The sequence below is a fragment of the Euwallacea similis genome, chromosome 20, assembly GCF_039881205.1.
Source record: "Euwallacea similis isolate ESF13 chromosome 20, ESF131.1, whole genome shotgun sequence".
Taxonomy (NCBI): Eukaryota; Metazoa; Arthropoda; class Insecta; order Coleoptera; family Curculionidae; genus Euwallacea; species Euwallacea similis.
Window position 1 is genome coordinate 1,932,269 of NC_089628.1, and position 24,153 is coordinate 1,956,421.

The window sequence follows — 24,153 nt, forward strand, 5'->3', positions numbered from 1 at the left end:
GAGCTAAAGAACGATTTTTTATAATTTGAATACAATTTCTTACGCTGATGATCAATTTGAGATACTGTTAATTGAAAATAACGAGAAGGCGACGCGCAATATTTGAATTTTCCTATTTTGAATTAGTCATTCTGGTAATACACACTAGATGGCAGTAATGTTGCATTTATCGACAGAACAGACAGGCCATGGTTTTGACATGTCTCTTGTGTCAGCCGAATTTTCCGAAATTTTCAGAAAATGTGGAGATTTATTAACGATTTCCTTTTTAGATTAGTAAATCATTGTTAACACTTGTTAAAAATCTCGCGGCCAGTGTCACCGAAACTACTCCACACAAATTCCTGACTACTAGTACCGTGTTTAGTTAAGAATTTACGAAAAAAAATGGGTAATGTACAAGCTTATTCAGCAGTACCACCACCACCACCCCCGCGTGCTGCTTTTCCCAAAGAAAAAGTCGATCCAGAGGTGAAAATTACCCAAGAAGAAAGCATCGAAAACCCCGGACCTCTTGAGGAAATCCACACAAAATGCAAAAGTAAGAGAGACATAACCTATAAAACCTAAAAGGGCAAATTTAAAATAACTTAATGAAATCTTATAGACGTGTATCCCACATGCTTCGAAGGAGCCCGAATAATGCTCTCTAGAGGTCTTAGCAATCATTTCCAAATCACTCATACAATAAACATGAGCTCAGTAACCCCTAGTGGTTATCGGTTTGGAGCTACATATGTAGGAACTCAGCAGATATCCCCAAGTGAAGCATATCCAATTTTGCTAGGAGATATAGACCCTAGTGGAAACTTAAATGCTTCAATCATACACCAGTTTCAGCCTAAAATAAATGCTAAATTTGGGGCACAAGTACAAAACTCAAAGTTCCAAGTTGCTCAACTGACACTAAATTATAAAGGGAGCGATTACACGGCGAGTATGACAGTGGCAAATCCAGACATTATTAACAATTCGGGGGTAGTTGTGTTGCACTATTTACAAGCAGTAACTCCAAAGTTGGCTTTGGGATCAGAGTTGGCTTACCAACGAGGGCCTGCTGTGCCTGGGGGAGAAATTGCTTTGCTAAGTGCAGCTGCAAAGTAAGTATATACTGAGTATAAGTCTATTTACTTTAAACCTTAAATCAACTTATTTTTTTAATAAAATCTTAAAGTTTTCTCCCTTCTTCATTAGAAAGACAATAGTATTTAAGCTCAGTATTAAAAAAAATCTAACCATAGTTAATTTTTTATAGATACACAACAGAAAACTATCAATTGTCTGGGACAGTAGGAGTCTCAGGAGTTCATTTATGTTACTACCAAAAAGCTAGTAAGCAGTTACAAATAGGTGTTGAATTTGAAGCCAATAACCGAATCCAAGAATCAGTGGCATCTATTGGATATCAAGTTGATCTGCCTAAAAGTGAAGTAGCTTTTAAAGGTATTTTTTTTTATGGTGAAATACCATCTGCTAGTGTAAACAAACTCTGGATTTCAGGTCACATAGACTCTAACTGGTCAGTAGGTGCAGTGTTAGAAAAGAAATTAAGTCCTTTGCCCTTCACATTAGCTATTAGCGGACTGATGAACCATCAGAAAAATAATTTTAGAGTAGGAGTGGGTGTGATAATAGGTTAAAATGAATTCAGAAGGGTAGTGCATCCGAAGGCAGTAGTTTTCTTAATACAGACGCATATTTTAAATAAATTGTTCTTTGGACCTGCATACATTAAAGTTGTTTTTTTCAAATTATGAAGCTTTTCTGCAAATGTGATTTTATGCTCATGTATGATCTATGATTTCAGATGATACCAATCAGAGTGAGCTTCATTGTCACGCGATTTTACGTCATTGGCTTGACCTAAATGCGATGGCAACTCGTTGGTACTTTTTGTTGTATAGAGATTCAACGTTCTGTAACGTCTGATATATTAATGTTGCCTTTCTTTTCCTGAAATCGATCTTTAACAGAGTACTTCTCCAAAACTTTTGAGTCTTGGTTGTCGCTCGGTCAAAGATGTAGAGGATAGATGAGCATAAACCCACCATTATGAGTACCAATGATTGAATGGCATTTTAAGCTACAAGTAATTAACTATTTTATATTTCTTTACACTTTTTTAATGGTTTTTATGGACGATCAACACGTGTGGTACTTGGCGGAGGCGGTAAAGCAATGTGCCTTGAATGTGTGGTTTAGTTGCTGTAAAAAATTAATTTCCTGGAAATATATTATTTTCACATTATTCTAACCTCATAAAGTCTGGTAATGATATAGATAAAAGTGTGAGACTTTTAATACAATCGTTAATTTTCGAAACAGAGGGGATTCAAGAATAAAATGGACAACGGAGTACCACTAACTTATTCGTTTTCATGGTAGAGTTCAAAGTTCATTTAAAACGTGTTTTTTTAAAATAATTTTGAAACACCTTGTACAATTTTGTCAAAATCTGTGCAATAGTTACAATAACAATGAGTATTATAATCTGTACTGAGATATCTATAAATCTATCTATATGGTGCTGTACTAAAAAACTGATAACATTGTAATCATGGTACAGCCTAAGAAAATAAAATATTTGTCTCTGACGGTTTGATATTCTATATTCCCTATTTCATAATTTCTCTTGTCTCACATGCTCTATATTCCATTGGATGGCAACTTAAGCAGAACAGCAATGGAAATCATCTGTTTTTTCTTTAATCCATCAATTTTCCACTTCGCCTCCATAAACATCCGCGTGAATTATCTTGGATAGAAGGGAGAAAAGTTGCATTCAATTTTGCGTTACCGCCTCATCCCGTAGTGCCGTTTTCTATGTTTATATTATTTTTAGAAAAACGTGTTGGTGATTCATATAACAAGTAGTGTTACTTTCAAGTTGTTTTGTTATCATTTTTTTACACACCTATTGTAAAATAGACAAAAATATATTGTTGACAAACAACTGTTTATTAATGTAAATTTATGAAATGAAAAATCACAATTAATTATACCAAAAAATTCCAGATAAACACGTTGAATTAAAAATCGTACGAGCACAAACATAATTAATGTTTTCAGAGAGTTGACAATATTCATTTCCTAGGCCTTCCAGCTTTCTTTAGACCAGCGGGCAGTTTATCCTTAGATTTACCGCCTACCAAGGGATGAACCTCTGCAAAAAATTGGAGGCACATTTTTGTACAAGAAATAATTTCCAGTATGCGAGACCTCATGCGTGGCCCTGTCCAAACCATGGGAATATCATAGGCTTCATGCAAATAGAACTGCCATCAGCCTTTACCTAGAGTTTCGGCACAAAAAGGTATTTATTTATATACCTACATTGATGGACAATACGCTATTAATTGTCCAGCACTGCAGTTAATATACACAGACATTTATCACGACACGGCCACCCAACTACACTATAGATAATAAACCAAAATCACGTCACGTAACAAAATTCAAGACAAAAATATAAACAGGCAAAAATAACTAAAAAAAATTTATTTTAGAAACATATGAATAAAACTTAAGCTAAATCCTCAAAGTACGCTATTTTGCTAATGCAATAAAGAACACTCCAATACTAATCTCTATTGCATCACTGACAAACAACGATTTAACTGTTTACTACTTTTGTATTGGTTGTATATCAAAATAAAATCAATTGGGTATTTCTTCATGAATTTTCTACTGACACGGTGATGGAAAATAGATATATTTATCTACTTTTTAAAACTACCCTCATTTAGCTAAGTTACCTCCTTCAGGTAAGTGCTCAAGGGGGATATCATAGGACTTGTATTTTCTCTTTTTGGCCGGTGGGGGACCCGTATTCTGGCTAACTATAGGAATGTTAGTGTCTGTTGGAGTCCAATTGTCCTCCGGATCTTCAATCTATTGAAATATAAAGTGGTGTGTAAAGGGAATCGAAAGAATGATTGCGTCTACCTCAGGTGCTATTGGAAGGAACTGAAGGCAGTCAGTGTTTTCGTCCTCCTCATCACTACTGCAGAAAGCAGCTACTCTCTCGACTTGACAGATATCGACCTGTAAGTTATTAACAAGGATTCCTGTACTCTCCACATGCTCTCAAAAATTTACCTCTAAATCTGTATCTTCTTTATCATCTCCTCCACTCGCTACAGACTTATCCTCGTCGTCAAGATCGAACTCGCTCTCCCGTTCATCATACTCCAGATTCTCATCTAATTCTTTAAAATCTGGCGCGAACGCTGACCAATTCTCCACCTGATTTTGAGCCCAAACACTTACTACACCTGATTAATAATCGTTCTTAAACCTCTCAACTATTTTGTCAACATAATTATACCTGAAGATACGCTAGCGATAATAGGCCGCACTGGATGCCAAGCTACATCAACCAAAAGCTCTCCTTTAGTTCCATGAAGGATTTTTACCAAATTCCCAATGGACTTTTCCCAGATGTACAGGGAGTGCATTCGCGCTGAGCCTGCACAAATGTACTCACCATCTCCTGAGAAACAACACTTTTTCCACATTGTTCTAATTAAAAAAAATATATTTATATATTCGACCAACTCAAATTCCTAATGATTAAATCAGTTTACTTGTTGACTAAATCCTGAAGTTTCTGAATAGGCTCAGGCTCTCCATCCTTGCCGCAAGCCAATATTTCTTTGCTATCATACACTCTTATTATTCGGTCTGCAGTGTTTATCAAACAGTTACTGAAAATGCATAGTTCAGTGAAAATTTCTAGCTAAAGTTCTTCACATACTCCCCCCTCCTAGCAAATTCAATACTTTTAACAGCAGTGGCACTAGAGGACCCTAAAACAATCCTGAAGCTCGCTTTAATTTCCAAGGTTTTTGCATCTAAAATTAGAACTTTGCCCTTGGCGTTCCCAGTGTAAACATAGTCTCCCCGCCGATCAAAGCTCGCAACTATATTAAGATCACCCTGAAATCAATCTTCACTAACATTTTTTATGATTTAAAGATTTGTCTCCATTACATCATCATCTATAGGCAGCACTTGGTGCCTCCCATTAGTATCTACCATCACTGGAGCATGTTTCATAGGGCACACCAATAATCGTTCCAAATTTCTTGGTTCAAATTGCACCTTTAATACTGGGCATGGAAATCTATAATATAAAACCACATTATTTAATGAATGGCAAGCTCAAAAAGTGCTGAAACTACCTGTACTTTTGCTCACACTCCCCAGTCAGGACATCCCAAATGCACACATTGTTATCAGTTGAGGCTGAAGCAATTTTATAACTATTCCTAGACCAACTGACACTGCATATTGGATGCACATGAGCTGAAAGGAAGTTTTTGAGTCTAAATGTGATAAATTACTAGAACAACTTACCTGATATTGTCTTTGCCATTCCCCTGGTAAGAAAGTCCCAAATGACAATCTTGCCATCATTGCTTCCAACAGCCAAGAGGGTGCCTCGCTTATTGAAAGCGCATGTCAAAGCTATGGATTGGGAGTCAAGAGCACCATCAAATTCCTGGGATTCAGATGAGGTTAAATGGTGTTAGTGTGGAAGAAAATTTCAGACAATTAAAACAATTAAGTTAATAGGGGACAAACCTTGGTGGCTGCTAACAGGATTTGGTGCAAGTTACACAGAAGAACAATAAAAGAAAGGACATTACTTCTCTATTTTGTTAAATATATTGTCGCATTTCTAGATACTTTTGTAAATGAAGGGAAGACTTAAAGCAATCAATTATACAGCCTTACCTCTGGATAATTTTGACCAAAAGACTCTGCAATAAAGGGAATTTGGTTAGCACATTAGTCGAGAACTAAAATTTTGTAGTTTGATAAAAGACACTTTACCTAGCAATTCCAAGTTCATATTGTAGATGCAATTTCCCAAGGTTGTTTAAAACTCCCCCTTTTCCGACAAATTGGCACGAAAAATCTCTGAAGATTAAGCCGTAGGAGGACTTTCTATTAATACGTTTGATTACTTTAATCTTAAATTAAATTAAATGTTAATTAAACGCAGAGCTGAAATGAGGCATAAATTCGTAATAAATTCAGCAAACTTTTAACAAAATAATTAATTTAACTCCGGTAAATAATAAAAATAAAAATATTTATAATTTATTGACATTACGTTATTGTATGGGTCTTTGGCAAAAGTTTTGTTTACAAGCATAGTCACATGGTTTTGATTGATGTTGTCACTGGTTACCGATGTAGATAAGGTCTTCTCTTTCTTCCCTTTGCCTTCTATGCACATGAGGAGAAAAGAGATAGCAAAAGTTTAAGTTATAAATAGGAATATGTATCTCTTTCTTTCATCTCTGCAAAATTACTTTAGTGCAATAAAGAGAGAAACGTGAGCAGATCATGACCTTTACTACAGAGTTTACAGCTATCAAGAAAATTTAAAATTTTGAAATATTCGTTATTTGAAGGTTATATTTTTCCTTAAATTATTGCCAATTTACTTTGATCTTCGTTAATTTATTCGATTATAATAATTTTCTGCATTAAAACCACAGTACATTCAACAAAAAATGACCTTCTAAGACTCCTTAAATCGAACCTTTCATTTTTCTTCAATTTGATTCAACTTTTAAGTGACCGTCTTATCTCAATTTTTCACAAGTTTTCAAGCCAAATAATGGTAAAATACTCCGCGTTGAAGGGATTATATGAGACAGAAAAGACCATAGGATGCGGAGGCTTCGCTAAAGTAAAATTGGCTACCCATTTGGCCACTGGAGAAAAGGTAGCAATTAAGATAATGGATAAGAAATTTTTGGGAGATGACTTGCATCGAGTCACATTAGAGCTACAAGCTTTGAAGTCCTTGTCTCATAATAATATTTGCCAGCTATATCAAGTAAATTTAATGTTGGAAGCCAGTGGGTCAGCATTATATGCCAGCTTTCAGGTCATAGACACAGCAACTCATTTCTTCTTAGTCATGGAGTATTGTTCCGGAGGGGAACTGTTTGATCACATTGTGGAAAAGAATAGGCTCACTGAATCGGAAAGTAGAACATTCTTTAGGCAAATTGTTAGTGCTGTAGCATATTTGCATAGCTTAGGATATGCTCATCGAGACTTAAAACCTGTAAGGAAATTTCTATGTTGCTTGCAGCTAGCAGCAGTGAAAATTTTTATTTACAGGAGAATGTGCTGTTAGATAAGCAGCAAAATCTGAAATTAATAGATTTTGGTCTCTGTGCTAAACCTGAAGGGGGCATGGAGAACCCTTTATTTACATCTTGTGGCTCACCCACTTATGCAGCCCCAGAACTCATTCTTGGACAACAATATTTGGGGCAAGAAGTGGATGTCTGGGCTATGGGAGTGTTGCTTTATGCCCTGTTAACTGGGAGTTTGCCTTTTGATGACTTGAATATTGATAATTTGTATAGAAAAATTTTGGTAAGTGTATTTTAAACATTTAAAAGCCTGTGGTGAAATCTGGAGACTTGTAATAGATTAAAACATGTTAAGTTTCATTCTATGCAATAAAACCCTGCTGTATGGTAAGTATTGGGTCTCTTTCTATAAAAAAAAATCATCAATTGAGATACCTACCTAAATACTAATCTGCTTAATATTAGACCCAATTTAATACCACTAGGTGGTGTTTTTCAAAGGTAACTGTGGTAACAAAGAATGTTTCCATATTTTGACATATTTTATAAAAATGTCCCAACTTAATGAGGTGTTGGTGCGAGGGGATGGCACTATAGTTTTATTCGGAGTTCCTAATCATTACAGATTGGACTTGCCTCAGAAATTAACGTCCAGATTGGCTCCTGAAGAATTTAGGTACTTAAAAACTTCCAACCATAGTAATTACCAGCAAAATTTTTTTTCTAACCCTCAGGTTTACAGTGCGTAGAATTAACAAATTGCTGGACACTGAGATTATAATGAATTTCCTATTTTTCATTATGGGATGTTTTCTTTGTCCTTGTACGGCTGGTGTCACTATGGCCCCCGTGGTTCTTTTAAATAAAAGAACCAGAAACCGCGTTAGAGATCTATTAAAAGCAGAGAACGGACGACTTTACCATAATTTAGGATTACACTGGTCACTGGCGAAGCAAAATTTTGACTTAAATGTTGAGTATTGCTTGCAGATTGAGTTTATTGTGAAAGACCCTGATATCGGACCTGATTAAATAGTGTGTTTCTTAAGGATTAGTTAATAAAACTGTTTAGTCTTTCTGGCAATGTTTTAGTAGATAATTCCCCAGTTTTTTATTTTTACCTTCATAAAATGGACGGGATAATTTTTCTAGTAGGTATAGAGTGACAAAAAGTTTTGCTCCTCTAAAGGGGCCAAGATAACTCTAACGGTGCTCTTCACACTGTACAAGAGAAACCCTCTTAGCCCACGTGATTAGCGCGTTTTTTTAAAGATTTATAAATAAAGCTAGGTTTCAATTCCCCAATTTTTGCCGCAGAACGGAAAATATGAAGAGCCTCGTTACATCTCCAGAGAGAGCCGGAAATTGATAAGAGCAATGCTGCAGGTTGATCCCAAAAAACGCATAAAGATATCAGATCTTTTGGACCACTCTTGGCTAACCTTAGGCGTCTTGGAAGCCGTTGATTTCAGATCTAAAATCCCCAGTGGCCTAGATCGCGACTGTGTGCAGGTACCTTTCTTATACAAGGCGGATCTTCGACGTTACTGGAGGATGATTGTAGGTTATGGCCAAATTTATGGACTCCAACGAGGCATTTTTAAGAACTGAATTAAACAAATGGAAGTTTGACTACAACACGTCGACTTACTTCCTTCTGCTGAATAGAAAAAAGAACGGCCTAAGTTTGAAATTAAATTTGTCCAGAATTCCAAAAACCTTTGAGGCGGTAAAAAGTGCCAAATTTTTGCTGAAATTCTTGTAGAAAACTGAATCGATTTTAGCCTCAAAACATTCCCCTTATTGAACTGCCCGTGAACGTCACCCCCAACCATGCGGTTAAATATTGTCCCAAATTAACCGACGCTTTAAAAAGCCCAAGCTGTGTGAGCCCCACAATGAAGAACGGAGCTCTCAGTCCTTCATCGGGACCATTCTTAGAGCACAAATCTACTCGCTCCGAGTCCGTAGGCCGGAAAGCCGTAAAAAGACCCAGAAGTCGGTTGTTGGATGACGCATCTCCTGGTAAGTTTCTTCCATGTTGCAGGGCAATCTTACCCCATTAAAGAATCCCCATAAATCTGGACAAGTTGTCGCATGAATCTGGCGAACGGACGACAGGTGGAGCTGTTAAAAGTTTAAACGAGGCGCTTTCGTACGTCTTTGCTGCTGGCCCTCTCTTTCTTTACGAGCCTGCAACTCTTAAATTAGTTGGGGGACTAATAAGGCTCCCCTGGGTCACATACGTTAAGGAACGTTCCGGGATCAGGGGCGGGTTTTTTAATGTAGAACTAGTAGTGTGTCATTTTCGTTCGTTTAATGGATGTTTTATGGAAATATTGTTACAAGAATTTTCATAGGAAAGAATTATTTCTTGAGAGAGCCATAAGAGGCTCATTCGCCTATCGTTTTTTTATCATAATCAATTTTGTAACTCTAACCGTTTCGAAAATGGAGAAGATTTAGATGACCAACGAGGAGGTGCCTTCTTCCATATCAAAATTTTCTCGATTTGCTTGGTGGTTATTTAATCTTTGATCTCGACCGAGACTATCGTACAAATTATAATATTTGTATCTGCCGCATTGAAAATTCACAGAAGCTGCTGTGGACATGGAAGAAGACGAAGCCTGCAAGAAGAGTTGCAGGAATAAATTGCAAGTAAAAACCCGTAAACTATAATGCGGACTTAAGAACCCTGCAGATTCTGCATTTAATGTCTTGATGGTGGAAATAAATGGCGGAAAAAAAATACAGGTCCGTGCTCAAAAAAATGGCAAATCACATCTCTAGGCACGCCGATGGAATGGCTTGTACGATGTAATGGCCATTTTAGCTTTTCGCCCCTTAACTGCGACACCTTGCAACTTTCTTACTAACTGAACTTCCGGGCCATTCCTGAGATTTACGGACGCAGTTAAGGATTTAGTTTATTGTCCGGAAGAACTACTACATGTATAATTTGCAAATGAGCATGCTCACAGACAAAACAATGTTCTCGTTTCATTCTCTATTTCAGTGCCATTGAAAAAATGCACGCCGGTCAAGGGGACACCCTCAAAAACGCCAGAAAGGTAAGTTTTTTCCATCCCTAATTTCTGTGTAAGTAGCGTGTATTCACTAATTCGTCCGAAACCACTATTTACGCGAGCATATCCCCATAAACAGGGGGCAGTTTGGGTCCAGGGCGTAGTTTACGGTTTGGGGGCGCTCGTATGCTTCGTGTGTTTACGAGGGCAATTTGTGCCGCCCATTGATAGGGACGACTATCCGCTAATTTGTATGATTACGTCCCGTGATTAGGACTGCCTATTCCTACTAAAATGTGAGCGAATTGAATGTAACGTGTTGGTTTGGTGAATCACAACTGTAGGGTCATTTCCGGAAATTATGTCTCGTCTATCTTCATCCTAAACGTAAATCGCGGGCCAAACTAACGCCATGGGGCTAATTTTTTACTCTAAATGCGATTTTTTGGCGTCTTCGAGCGGCAAATTTGGAGAATGCGGCTGTACATAAAGAAAAATGGTTAAGGTGAATGCACTTTTTCAACTCAGCCCGTATGTTTAAAATTATGTCCAGCCTACACCTGTGCCTCCATCTCATAATTTTCGAATTTAAACTGTTCTTCAATCGCTACAAAGTTTTGATATAATTGCTGTCACATAAATTCTCGAACACCCAGTGTACATTATCATTATTTGATTAAGAATTTATCTTAATGCATATTAATTTATTTTGGTTGGTGGTCAATGGCTAAAATGGTTTTTTGATCAGGACAAAAAAGGCAAATAAAGGAACGACTGTAACGGTACATTAATAAATCCTTAATTTATGGGTTGCGACGTTCCAGTATTACTAGAAAAATCCATATAAAATGAAATATAAATTGGTTTTCACCTTTTCAATAAACTTTGTCGTGCTTTATCTTTTGGAGTTAGAAATTCGATTTCAATCGGGCAAAAATTGTTAGAAATATTCCACTTTTACATTTTTAAATAAAACATCTGTAGATGAAAGGAGGGGGAAATATTATTTTGCGTTGTGGGGTAAATTTTGAGAAGAACTAGCTTGATTTGTCTAGCAGTTGATCCTCAAATCGAAGTTAAAACGGGAGATAAAATAAGACCGGCAATTTAGCAGGAAATTAGCTGCTCTTGGAACCGAAACTCCGGGCTCAGCACGCAGAATGTTAGGCAGCTTAGAGAGGTCTTTGTATAAGGTTCGACACGTGTTGACTCCGAAGAAACCACTGGATTCTGTAACTTCAGAGCCCGCTGTTCTTAATAATAAGGTATAACGCATTCCTTTTTTTTTAATTGTACTAACTACTCAAAAAAAGGCGGAACGTTTTTTTTTTTGGAGAGCTCGTATTAAGGTAAACTCAATTTTCGAGTATCGCATATTTGCACCAATGGTGACCACTGGAGGTACAGGATCTCCATCGTTCGGATTTCCCATTGAGAATTTTTTTCCCAAGATGAGTGTTCGTGAATGATTCTAAAAGAAACGGACTTAAATAATCTATTTTGTTCTCAAAAATCGGCCAAGGCGTTTCCGAAATACGAGCTCTTAAAAATGACTAAAAAATATGCCGTTTCGACCACTTATGAGGAGTTTTCTTTAAAAAAAAGCAACTTCCATGGCAGTTGGGATCATTTCGTTTCCAACTTTTCATAGAAACCAATACGATTTTTACCAGCCTTTTCACACATTTTCTGGTTCAGGACTTGTGCAATGTCTCCACAACTCAATGCCACGATCCAGAGTTGGTGATCACGGAACTGGGCAAGAGCCTGGAAAAGAAAGGAATAATGTGCAAAAGAAAAGGGTAAGTAGTGGTCTCTTAGTGCGCCTCTGATTTAATTTCTTCACCGAGCGGTATTAACCGGAAGTTATCGTCGACGCATACATTAGAATAGCAAATACTGGCCTAAGGAGTTTAATTAGACAATCATACAAATCGCATCTGATTGTCCACGATCGAGGGTAATTGCTTGCTAATAAATTCTTGTTTTGATTTAAAATTACCTACTCGAACAGTTAGATTCTTCAGGCTTCTTATTGTTATACGCATAAATCACCAAACTCGATTTCAGCTTTTCCTTGAAAGGCAGTCTGGACCCAAATTTTATCGACCGGTTCGGTGGCTGCTCTTTCGAATTGGAAATCTGCTTCATCCCTAATTTGGGCCACTTGGCCCCCAAGCAAAACTTGACCCCTACCAAATCTATCCTGAAACAGGGAATCTTAACTGAAATACCGTCCTCACATACACAACGTGTCCCTGATAATTGTAAGGGGTTCCTCGTGGGAATCAGACGTAAGAGGCTTAAAGGAGATTCCTGGTGCTACAAGAAGGTGTGCGAGCAAGTCTTGGCTTTGACTGCCACGGGGTTCAGTAGCCCCAGAGGAAGGGACGGAGTGTTGGAGTCTGCGGTGTAGAGGAGGTTGAGAAGTGTTCTTTATTAGTCTTCAGGAGTGTATTATGATGAGCATCCAAAGACATTGGCACGCGCATTTAACTTTGTATTATCATGTATTTTTCTTTAATTTTAACAAGTTTTTCTAGCAATAAAGGTATTAATTTTCCTTATTTTCATTTTTTTTTTTCATTTTAACCTGTTGTAATGTTCCTAATTGTGGCTGTTAATTGCCTTTACAGGAACCTATCTGTATACATCAATGCACCAGTTTTTGGTGCGTTGTTGGATTAGGAGAGTCAGACACAGAATTGCCCTGAAGATGCGGGAATAAAGCTACGAAACAAACCTCATTCCCCGGTTTAACCAAACGAACAATCGGAACATTTTTGGGGGATCGTTAAGCAGCATAATTGTTTTAATTATTTCTAAGGGTTAGTCCCAAAGAGATTGTACAGTGGGAGGAAACGGTAAGCAAAACTCCTACCATCAGACCTATAACCTGTAGATATATGATAAGCACGTGATGGACGAGAATTGGGGCTGGTTTAACCCCACCTATTGCATAATTAGCAGTGCAGCCAATAATCGTTTTGGACGAAATAATAACAAGCAGATTTTGTATCTGAATGAATTCTACAATCGGTTTATGAATGAGCAGTACCCTATCGTTGCCTCTAACCTACGTACCTCGGTGGTGAGCCCGAATTTATTTGGTGCCCGTAAAACATGATGCCACATGCTCCCACAAAAAATGTCTTTTTAGCTGACCATGATAGATCTGGACAGGTGCTATAAACGAGGGTTGTTGCCCCCATCATAGCAAATAAAAAAATATATTTATAACTCGAGTCTCATTGCAAATTCATTGTGGCAAACCTAAATTCATGATGGCTTCCTACAGGTATTACTAACACTTTTTTCCGGTTCTTTGTCCGCCAAATTGAGCGTCACACTCGACAAGAGGAAAGAAATCTGGCAGAATCATCATCCGGTGGTACCCAATTGCTTCGCAAAAAAAGCGTTAATTAAAACAATTCTCACGGTATGCGACGAGTTTCCTTGTTAAAATAAATATTAATACAAATTAATAGTACGGCTGACATCACTGGGTGCTGATGCTCGTTATGCATTTTTTGATTTCATATTGGAGAAGTTTTGCAATGGCTATGGTAAAGTGTCTCGTACTAGTCTCAGCTGTTATCGAGACGAACTAGCCGGAAAATATCTTTTTTTGCCCTTCAATATTTCTTAAAAATATTTTGGATTAAATTTTCGCACAGTGGTCCGAAAACGGTGAAGTAGGAACAAGTTTCCAAATCTTGTTTCTTCTTTTCTCAACACGTTTTCAACCATAAGCCTGAATAGTGGTAAAAATACGAATTAATGTCAAAAGCAGTTTTCTGCTCTATTTTTGAACATTTTACTTTCAAATTTAGGTTTTTTTAGGCATGGAACGCAACTTTGCGCAATAAATCGAAAACGGTGAAAGGTCCCAAAAAATTTTAAGGGCTTTCTTGCTTCCGATTGCTGATGAATTTTCTACTATTTGGCTTTTAGAAAAATAATTCGGAAACGATGTGAGATGCGAACATATTTCGCGCGTTCGTGTCTTGCAGCTTTCCGCTGTTTTTTCACATTTTTAAAATTAACATTTTTGAACAATTCAGCTAAAGAAATAGATCAACATTCATATTGAGGTTTTCGAATTATATCTCGAAATCTGCGAGAGGTACTAGGGAAATCCCAATCCTATCCTCGTGTGCTTTTCCGGTTTGTTTTCCACGATTGTTTAAATTGGGGTCACCGAACATTTCGATCAGATTCTTACAGGATCTTGTCGGTCTTCGAAGCCTATGCAAAAACTACAAGAAGCTTATAAATTATTATAAGAACTAAGATTGCAGTTACATGCATCCAGTGGTATACCGGGCAAAGGTTAATCCGAGGATAACGCTTTCTTGCGTAAATTACGGCGCACCGGCGCGAGTAATTTACGGTACGGAAGCCTTTGTATGCTTTTCCGCAGAAATGACCATCTCCATGGTCAAAGACCCTCTAGTTTTCAAGAGTGTTAAACTCGCGTTTACCATTTCAATAAAATAACCGATAATTGTTAACAGATAAGATTCAGAAAGGTGTCAGGAGGAGATTTACATGGAGCGGCATCGGTGAGGAATATTGCCTCAATGGGACTGTATCACTGGGATCTAAATCGGGCCGGAGCGGTGACTGAGGATCTTCGATGGTATCGCCCAGCTGACGTGTTTATGTTATATTGAGTGTCCGACTGAAGTTCGTTAGAAGACAATTAAGCGAAAGTGATAATTTTCTTCGGCAAGGAACGCACTTGGTGGTCATGCAGCGTAACTCCTTTGCAGCTGCGAAGAAGTTTAGGAAAGGAAGCAACTGTCTTGGAAGTTATACTTGGGTGACCACCCTACGTAGCTACCCGCAATTTAAATGCGTCTTTACATAAAAACACCCTATAAAATGTGGCTATTTGGCCGCAGTAAAGTCCGTTTCTTAACTTATTTTATGTGGTGATTAATCGCAAAGAATGATTATTAGTGTGCATGAAATACTAACAAATAAATCTTGGTTTGATTTCAGTCGATTGCAAGAGGCAATGTTGCATTCCTAATTGAAATTGCCTCAGCAAATGGTCCGTTGCAAAAATACCTCATAAGCTCATTACAACTTGAGCCATTATGAGGGAAATTTCACACCTTCCTAACACAATCTATGGGTGTTCCACATTTGGCGTAAAAAATGCAGAAATTGCAGCAATCTCGTTTCTTCCTTTTCTCACCGATACGATCTGGGACCAATCAGATAGCCACGGTCCGCAATGCCTTCTTATACCTGGCGGCCATAATATTTTCAAATCAATTTGACATAAATACGTATTAGGGAAAACAATAACGATCGGCTGCTACCGAATGCGTGAAATACGCATGGGAATCAGACGATTTTCTTCGGCTATAACCGAACAATTGTCGCCTTCGAAGATACGTCCTATCGGCGGCTCTTTACGGGACAGATTACATCTTGGAATTTATATTCATGAGCTTGGATATCGAAGAAATTGATTGTGATTTAAGAAACCCCAAGAAAAGAAGAATTGTTTCAGAAAAAGGTGATCTCCTTTCGGGTCCACGTAGAGCAGGTCAAAACAGTGCGAAGAAAACCTTAGTACAGCATTTTTGAAGGTGTGGCCGTAAGCGAATGTAACCCCCCGCGAGGAGGGGGAGGGGATGTAATGATTTTTCAAAAGGCGAATTGTTTCAGAAAAAGATGGCCTCCTTTTGGGTTCACATGGAACGCGTCAAGAAGTATAAAGAAAACCATATTACCTCATTTTCCGAGAGTGCGCCTTTAAGGGGATATAGCCCCCTACAAGACGGCCCAAAATCGCCTTTCGAAAGAAGACACGTTTGAGAAAATATGGTCGTAGTTTGAGGCCGAATAGAGTAGGTAAGAAAGAGTGACGAAAATCTCGTTGCAGGTTTTTGGCGAAGGCGCTCCCTGAAGGGGATGTAGCCCCCAACAAAGAGGGACCCAAAATGACTTTGCCTAATTATTCACTATCAACCATTTAATTATGAATTCTTGTGGACATTAGCAGGGCAGGGAAGCAGCTATTCTGCAAATAAAAAAAATCATTTTTTGTCCCACCAGTGGTGGCGTGTTAAGCAGCATATCCGAAAGTGCCCCGCCGCTTTCCTCAAGTATCCCCCGCTATTTTTGCAAATTCTTGCGTCAAAATAGGGTTTTCCAAATATAATTTGAAATCGGTTAGACACGGACGTGGAAGGGGAGAATTTACACCGGGCGTCCCAGAAGCAACGGTATCGAATCGGATCTTTTAAAATATCAAAAAAGCTTTTCTCATAAAGGCGCAGCTTTGCCCCCGGCACTTAGCTAACTTTGCATCTCTAATGGTTTTCGAGGTACCAAGCACAGGCGCCGAAATAATGTGAAGATTGTTTCTGCTAGTTATCAACGTTTAGCGGTCTTCAGAGCATTATTTGATGTATACGAATATCTCACGGGTGGCTGATCCATAGCACGCGCCCCGCATTGCGTCTAATGGGCCTCCGGTAACGATAGATAGGGGCCCCTGGGTGTTCCGCAAAGATGCCGCAATAATAGGACCATTGTTTAGCTTACTTTTTGGGAGTTCTCTTTATCACTATCATAGCTCGATAGTTATCGTTCTTCGATCGAAAGGATATCTACATCAGGAGGAGGTAGTTCTAACTGTTCTTCTATGCGAAATGTGCGCCATCAATCCGTTTTGAATTCGTTCAGACTATTCGCAGTAATAAGAGTGAGTTCGAAAAAAATCTAATTAGCCTAGGAATACCTGCTGAGAATACCTGCTCACAGGAATGATTAATCGCCTCATGGCCTGCGGAAGCTTTTTTGTCTTTTGCTGGAATGTTTCCCCGCGTTTTTTCGCTTTTTATGACTTTATTAGAACCGTCATTTACCGGCGTTCTTAATGAGTGTTTCGGTGTGTGCATAGTAGTCGAATTCGGAAACGTGTAATTTTCTTTCTCCTAACCACCTGCTGAGTTAAGTTCTCCGATGGTCTAACGACCTTTCCTTTAGCACAGTTTCATGTTATAGTAGACGTTTACCTCCAGGTGCCCGCTAAAAACCGTAACCAAAATATGTAAACACAATCAGAAACTGTACTAACACAACTTTAACATGAGCATTGCGTGGAAAAGCGGTGTTTAACTGGCAAGTGGAAGCGTCTCTCTTCTGGAAGAGAACACTCGGATGGTTTTTGGCGTTAAAGATTCCCCTGACAGTTGCGGGATTATAGTTCGTAAAAGTGTGAAAGCTGAAAGTAACATCTGGTGATGCCAACACTGCCCTGCTAAGGCAAATAAATATTAAAATAACAAACTTAAATAGGACTATTAATAATAGATTAATAGTATATAAAATAAATGTTGAAAAAGACCACCGCCCTCTACATTATACGCATCAAGTCGCTTAAGCATTTATTTGTGAACCCTTTCGAATATGCCTGATATATGTTTAATAACGGTGCACAACTCAGATATCCTGTTTCTTAGATGTTCTTCATTGCGGACTACCATTTTGTAGGTTAGCGACTTCAAATAGCCTTACAAAAAATAGTCAAGGAGATTCATATCGGATGATCCGGGAGGCCATGCATGCGATCCTTCTCTTCCTATCCAACAGTTAGGGTTGTTGTCCAGAAATTGACGTGCGAATAAATTAAAGTGGGATGGTGCCCCATTTTGTACCACTTTTTGCCAGTTTTCAAATTGTGGTCGTCGATATTTCGAGAGTTTGTGGAGCAAAAATGTGCATTCGTGATTACCAGCGTCTTTTTATAAGTCACTTTTCAGTCTCCTAATAACAACTAATCTGGAATAATTTATATTCTCTGGAAGATTGAGAATTACAAGAAATTCGTTCGTCTAGAGATAACTAGGCATAAAACACATCAGAAATTGAGTGTGAATGCGGCAACACCGCTCAGGAAGATTCTCGATGATCCAGGGTAGTTCGGATCACCGACCATCCATATCAGTAGCGTAACATGTAAACATCTTCTCGAATGATCAACCATGCAGGGTGTAAAGTCAACGAGGGGAAAGAATTAGAAAGGACTGCGAAATATCAATCTCTGCGAGCCACTCTCATCCTGTGGTACTCCTATTCTGATCTGACAGGATTTTTTTAGTGATTTTTGAAAATATGGAAAACCATCCTGATGAGGCAAATAATGGTAGTTCTGGGACAAAAATTATTTACTTGTATTGATATCTGCAAATCGCACTTCGTTAGCAAAATTCAGCCATGAGCGTCCAACTGGGTGAGCAACATTAAAAGACCTATTTATCGCTCTCGACCTTGTCGATCCGTGTGATTTCCGATTTAAGCCATTCATTATCCGAGTGAGTGACCATCGTGAAATTTTCATTTCGGATTCATCACATAAGTCTGCCGGTTTTTTACCTGTAGAAAAAACCAGGAAACAGGAAGTAAAAGTAGTCATGTTAGATAAGAATTTATCTGATCTTTTAGTCGCTTAGTCGTAGGCGTGTGTGCGCGCTGTAATTGATCTCATTGCACTTTACACGGGTTTAAATCATAATGATTATTACAAAATATTTAAACGTATGAAATTGCTTTTGGTGATTATTATTGCTACAATATTGACCGGAGAAAATTGCCTGTTCAGATCTAAATAGCCGAGAGGTAGGCACACAATTAGTCTTTCTTGGACGGGTTATTAGGAAGAACTCTAATTGATTTTTCTGTTCAAAATCGGTACTGTTAAACGGTACTTTCTCGGAGAAGTCTCCATCAATCAAAGAAATAGTTTTTCCGAGCAAACTTGGGCACGCTTTGAGCATTACCAACGGCACGTACTCTCATTGTATTTGTTTAAAACGGCGCGAACAACAATATATTGTTGTTTAAATTATTTATAATTTATATAACGAGCAGCTAGAATTAATTGCGGACTTAACAGAGCAAGAAAAAATACGAAAGTTTTTTAATTCCGCGAGTTTCTTATTTCTTGTAAAGCACTTCTTTGCGCACCGCGTAAGTGGGTTCGCCCGGTTATTATGCCCCAACGAGATAGCCGTTAAGTGTGTGCTACCGACAATATATCCGTGCTCATGACTTTAGCGAATCAAGTGGATACTGTTACTCCAGTGTATTCCCCATCGTTATCTAAACAGGCGGTTGAGCACGCGACTTTAATTGCGAAAAAAATTTATGGATTATGTATATAACGCACGGTAATTGGCCTCCGAATCTATTAAAATAATAATTTTGATGCTTTCAGACTAATTACGTGCAAATTTGCGTAAGAAGGCACTTTTTTCTCGGATAAATTGACTTGATAGTGCATATTGCAACAGTGAAAAATTCTCATTAATTTCCAGTATAGGAACTTCATTGATTTCATACGTGCTCAGTTACTGTGGGCGACAAAACACGGTACTTCCAGTATCGCCTGCATAATCTAACACAAAGCAGCCACTAGTACTTTGCTTTTATGACACGTAATGGTCTCCTAAATTTTTCAACTTTCGAGGCTTATCTTCAAAGAGAAGTACTGTCGGGCATGTCAAAGAGCGGCTTTGATGATCAGGGCGATGTGTGAGAAAAAAATCATGCGGCAAGAAAAAGAGGTTTTCTGTTTTTGGCTTGATCGCTTCATCAGAGGTTCCATCCAAGGACTCATAACAATAATTTCAGTGTATCAACTGTTCCATCACGTAGCAATCTCACCAAAAATGGCATCATAATCATCGTTTTGGTAAACAATTATCCTGCGGTTCTTGATATTCTGTGAGAATCGAAAATTGCATAATACTCGATTTTGCTCGCATAAAAGTCGGTTTTGATAATATTTTGGCCAATCAAGTCACGCATTATTGCCCGTGGTGTCGAGGAATCTGTTGAACACAGGAAATTTGCTGCGGAAAAAATTGCACACTGCTCAAATGGTGGCGCTGTAAAGATAAGGTTAGTCCAGGTTAATTTAGGTTAGCTCGCACAACAATTCTCAATTTTCCTCAAGTTCTGTTAAAGCTCAAAATTGACTATGGTATATTCCCAGTTTTATTCCATCGGTTACATGATAATTTATTAAATTTCTAACAATATCATCCAGGCTAGTTCAGGTTAGTCCAAACTGCCATCGTTGAATTATTGAGCTTTGATGACATGGTTTCTCTCACGGAGGAAAGGAATTCTTCATTTCATAATTGGAAATTGTCTTGATCATCGTCATTTCTCTGAAGTCTGAAGTGATTGGAAGCTACAATCTTTTAACAAACCAGATGTGTCAGAGACAGTTCCTCTCTCTGCTATTCAATTCGTATCGCTTCTCCGTGTCTCATTCCCGCACCGTTTCATACATTAATCAATTGCTTACAATAGCGCTCAAACTCTTAATAATTAGCAGCGGACTTTGAATTAACAAACGAAACCCATCGGCGATTTCGTGTCAATATAAATATCTCAGAAATCTTTTGCGTAAATCTTTCGAAATGGAATTCCACAGGCGTTGCTCGACTCGTAAACGGCTCAAAGTGAGGTCTTTATCGACTGAGCCCCACATTTGACCAGATTTAATGCTCATTGAGCGTCGGCAATTATCGGCCCCTCGGATTTATCGATTTTTCTGGCGGTCCCTTTGATCTGCGGACAGTCCGACTTGTAATTACTGTTTGAATCTCGCGTTATTTGATACCCAATCCCAATAGTTTGCAGTTTGTTATTTTTCCCACCGGTTTCGCTTGAGGTCGAAAATAGATAAGCAGTGTGACTTGCACCCAAACGATGGTGTGACTTATGGGTTCACAGGTAGCCGTCGCAAACGATCCGTGAAAAACCAATATTTTTTTACGTTTCGGCGCCCTTTCAAATCGATTCTCGGCTAATTATTTCGTAGCCACCTCGTAATGGAAAAACGGTTAAAAGCAAGTGTCCGAAATTATTTTTTTCTGCTCGTTTGTCCCTTAAATTTCACGCCTTGTTTAGCCCAATGGGCAGGTCCAGTCCGGGCATTTGACCGTTGCATGTTCAAATAGATTTTCATCCGTTTAAGTCGGAATAATTCAATTAAGTTGTAAACACTCCAAGGCAGACTGGTAGATCAGTCAAAAGGAAGCAATTCGACTTCTTGTATTGCCCATAAATAATAAACGAATAAGCACGTGGATTCTAAACGATGAACGATACTTAAGTACCGTTCCATAGGATATTGGAGCGATTAGCTTTAAGTGCAATCTAGAAATAGTTTACTTAACAGAAAGATTGAGTGCTTTTTATGCAAACATAATAACGCTCGGCTTATTTCATTAATATTGTTTACCGTTAGGGAGCACACATTAAGCCCCAGTTGCACCATTGCGGATAAAGTGCGGAAAATCCCCCTCCCAACACTTTTTCCTTGACACTGACATTATCAGTACCATAAACAAAATGGTAGCAATAAAAAGTAGGCCTCAAATGCTAATAACACACATTTAAAACGCAATTTGAACGGCCAGGTACATGAGAATGAGTGGTACTGGCGATTCGCATGGGCCGTGTGGGCAGTACCAAGTACCAACACGATGACCGGTGCGTTTAAGTTTCTTTTGTAGGGGACTTCCGTTTTAATTAATGAGATGTCAGCGAAGGTCTATGTTTTTGTCGATTTGTTTACCCTTTAGCTTGCGTTGAGATTAGTTGAGTGTCTGTAAAGATTTGTCGCTTTAGGGTCTGGCTGGATTAAGACAAGTTACTTGTACCTGTTACGCAAGGTGTGCCCAAATGATAACCAAGATCGTAATTGCTGAGTTATTGCAAATTTTTATTGAACGAAGTAACTTGGAGACTATCAAATTACGCATTTTAAATCACTTTTAAATTTATTTAAACAATTCAAATTTATAAATATCCGCGAAACGGTTGATATAGTTGAATGAGCAGATTTTCCAAAAAAAGCATCTTCAGTTCCCCCAGTGGGGCACGTACCAGCACGTTATTGGTTACTTTTCAAGAAATAGAGGATACGCCACTGGCTTTTTCGAAAAATAAAAGCCATTTTCCAATTATTTTCAAAGTACAAGTTCTTTTAAACTTTTCCCGGACCCCATGCCGTTTTACAGTGGACCTAAAGGCAATTCATACTATCGGTCAAGCCGCGGTCTACTCACGGTCAGGTCAAACATTATAACGTTTCGAATTGCTTGTACAAATACAAAATTAATATTACGACATTTGACTTGGTCGTGGCTAAACCGATCACATGAATCCTTCTTTAACTCAAATTAACCTTCTTTTTCAATTTTTTAATTTTTTGGCAAATGAGGTGAGTGCGTGAGGTACTAACCAAAGGTCATTGGAGGTATCGGTGTTATTCGACCTTCGAGAACGAGATTCACCCCAAGGATTTTAGGGAATAGCTGCTAAACACCCTTTCTGCCCTTCACCCGTTGTCCAGTCCAGAGACCGCTACCAGGCATCACATCAGGTAAGAGCTTTCGAAGTCCGACTTTCCACTCACTGTGCGGACGATCATGTCACTCACACTGTTCCAGCTCTGTTCCGATCTTAACATTATCCTTGAGAGAAAAGCGCGGAAAAAAGCATCTTCATGATCGAGGTTCGTGTACATTGAAACTCTTCCATTAGAGATATCTTCCTTGGCATCAACTTTAATCTAGGCAGTGGCAAATATCGACGGAAAGGGCCTTAAGGCGATGATAACAGTTTCTAATGCGGTTTTGCCCTCATGACGTCATAGAGTGAACTTCCCAGGTCGGAAGTCAAAATACTTTCGTCTAATTCGCTTTTTCCCTCTTTTCGCCCCTGCGTGAGTTATCGAGGTCCTGCGGGTCGCTGTCTGTTTAAAACTGGATGATAGGTCTTCCTGCTTCTCAGGAAGGGACATTAGTAACTTTTTTAACTTCTCAGTCATGACGCGAAATTCTAATCGGAAAAAGTAACATCATATAATTAGTCGCATAAAATTGCCGGCAAGAATTGTCTTGTATCTCGCCGGTAAGCTAAGGAATGCCCGCTCAAGAAAGAGGGAATTTACAACCCGGTCTTAACAGGTAATTTCCTTTTTCTTAACCTTTTCACCTGATATTTCATCGCCGCCGCGTATATTACGCTCCTCAATGCGGAAAATTCTAACATTTATACGTATCCTTATTGCGTTATTTTAATTTCGAAAAAAGGTCGAATAGGCTGAATGCACGATAAGGCCGAGGATAAGCGTATACCTACATGATCGTCCCGGTTGTATTTCAGCTTCAGACACGCGGTTATTATTATCAGAAATAAATTTCGGTTTTTATTGGCTGCTAAATGAGTGCATTCCAGTGTTTAAAGTCAAGGGAAAAAGTTATGAGACCACAAAGACGAATCTACCTGTCCCTTTGAAACAGGAAACGTCGTTATGGTGGATGCTTCTCGTGAATGGCCAGTCTCCGCCGGAAAGGGAAAATGCCCGGCCCTGGAAATATTACAAATTACAATAACAATGCCAGGGACAGATTTTAGATTTTAAATTTGGTCTGCTTTATTTTGTTAATTAGCGAAGGCACCAGAGAGAACCCATGGAAAGTCGGTTTGGCCGACTCCGCCGTGGCAGCAATCTCGTTTCAAACGCAGTTCATTCCACCCTCCAATGAAACTACAAACTATCATTAACCCCTATTAAAAGACGCTCTAGTCTCACGTGGTCGTTACACCCGACCGCGATAAGCAACCCCATTAACGCCCATGTGTTTTGCCATTGCACATGATCGGAAGTGTTTTGTATTTTAACGGACTACCTGATCAGGTGTCTAGGGCGACAGGTGCCCGGCCGTTTAAATGTCCACGTGTCCCTAATATGGTATATTCCCGCCATTCAAGGATCTTGGCATCTAACCCCATATCATGAGATTTTCCAAGCATCATAACTCCTTAGCCAACAACAGCACGCAATTACAGCTTTTTTAAACCTCATATGCGTGATTCCGTGTTATGATCTAGTAAGCTTGTGACCTGCGACCTGACCCAGTTGGTAGAGTACATTCCACCGACACCCGGAA

General features: G+C 38.7%; 4 protein-coding genes across 6 annotated transcripts in view; 3 read left to right on the forward strand and 1 right to left on the reverse strand.

The window, feature by feature from the left end:
* The first annotated feature begins 192 nt into the window (after positions 1-192).
* Positions 193-2,953, forward strand: Tom40 (Translocase of outer membrane 40). Its single transcript, XM_066399932.1, has 4 exons — positions 193-541; positions 608-1,100; positions 1,256-1,443; positions 1,501-2,953. The coding sequence occupies exons 1-4, from the start codon at positions 388-390 to the stop codon at positions 1,638-1,640; spliced, it is 975 nt and encodes a 324-aa protein (XP_066256029.1). The 5' UTR covers positions 193-387; the 3' UTR covers positions 1,641-2,953.
* Rbbp5 (retinoblastoma binding protein 5) lies at positions 2,938-5,950 on the reverse strand. Its single transcript, XM_066399931.1, has 12 exons — positions 5,839-5,950; positions 5,740-5,765; positions 5,359-5,503; positions 5,184-5,307; positions 4,993-5,125; positions 4,757-4,938; positions 4,587-4,706; positions 4,328-4,521; positions 4,099-4,274; positions 3,946-4,044; positions 3,756-3,891; positions 2,938-3,163 (listed from the first exon to the last, which is right to left on the reverse strand). The coding sequence occupies exons 1-12, from the start codon at positions 5,855-5,857 to the stop codon at positions 3,084-3,086; spliced, it is 1,434 nt and encodes a 477-aa protein (XP_066256028.1). The 5' UTR covers positions 5,858-5,950; the 3' UTR covers positions 2,938-3,083.
* Positions 5,951-6,580: 630 nt separating this feature from the next.
* LOC136415369 (maternal embryonic leucine zipper kinase-like) overlaps positions 6,581-24,153 on the forward strand; it is a 101,017-nt gene continuing 83,444 nt past the window's right edge. The window contains exons 1-10 of one of the 3 annotated variants that reach the window (XM_066399921.1): positions 6,581-6,856; positions 6,908-7,090; positions 7,147-7,407; positions 8,442-8,636; positions 8,689-8,853; positions 8,909-9,149; positions 10,144-10,198; positions 11,265-11,418; positions 11,852-11,955; positions 12,224-12,574. In XM_066399921.1, the coding sequence (XP_066256018.1) occupies positions 6,635-6,856; positions 6,908-7,090; positions 7,147-7,407; positions 8,442-8,636; positions 8,689-8,853; positions 8,909-9,149; positions 10,144-10,198; positions 11,265-11,418; positions 11,852-11,955; positions 12,224-12,569 (1,926 nt within the window). In that variant the 5' untranslated portion in view covers positions 6,581-6,634 and the 3' untranslated portion in view covers positions 12,570-12,574. Of the gene's footprint in view, positions 6,857-6,907; positions 7,091-7,146; positions 7,408-8,441; positions 8,637-8,688; positions 8,854-8,908; positions 9,150-10,143; positions 10,199-11,264; positions 11,419-11,851; positions 11,956-12,223; positions 12,712-24,153 lie in introns of those variants that run through there. The other 2 variants (XM_066399920.1, XM_066399922.1) reach the window with 2 other exon arrangements.
* On the forward strand, positions 7,623-8,239 carry LOC136415594 (cysteine-rich hydrophobic domain-containing protein 2-like). The gene is made up of 2 exons (XM_066400233.1): positions 7,623-7,800; positions 7,859-8,239. The coding sequence occupies exons 1-2, from the start codon at positions 7,676-7,678 to the stop codon at positions 8,154-8,156; spliced, it is 423 nt and encodes a 140-aa protein (XP_066256330.1). The 5' UTR covers positions 7,623-7,675; the 3' UTR covers positions 8,157-8,239.

Excerpts from the sequence above, each read along its gene's own strand:
- Tom40 (XM_066399932.1), top strand. The coding sequence starts at position 388 with ATGGGTAATGTACAAGCTTATTCAGCAGTACCACCACCACCACCCCCG. Across the intron at positions 542-607 it reads AATCCACACAAAATGCAAAA|ACGTGTATCCCACATGCTTC; the intron begins GTAAGAGAGACA and ends GAAATCTTATAG. Across the intron at positions 1,444-1,500 it reads AAGTGAAGTAGCTTTTAAAG|GTCACATAGACTCTAACTGG; the intron begins GTATTTTTTTTT and ends TCTGGATTTCAG.
- Rbbp5 (XM_066399931.1), bottom strand. Across the intron at positions 4,939-4,992 it reads TGCTGCCTATAGATGATGAT|GGTGATCTTAATATAGTTGC; the intron begins GTAATGGAGACA and ends GATTGATTTCAG. Across the intron at positions 4,522-4,586 it reads CTTCAGGATTTAGTCAACAA|AACAATGTGGAAAAAGTGTT; the intron begins GTAAACTGATTT and ends TTTTTTAATTAG.
- LOC136415594 (XM_066400233.1), top strand. The coding sequence starts at position 7,676 with ATGTCCCAACTTAATGAGGTGTTGGTGCGAGGGGATGGCACTATAGTT. Across the intron at positions 7,801-7,858 it reads TTGGCTCCTGAAGAATTTAG|GTTTACAGTGCGTAGAATTA; the intron begins GTACTTAAAAAC and ends TCTAACCCTCAG.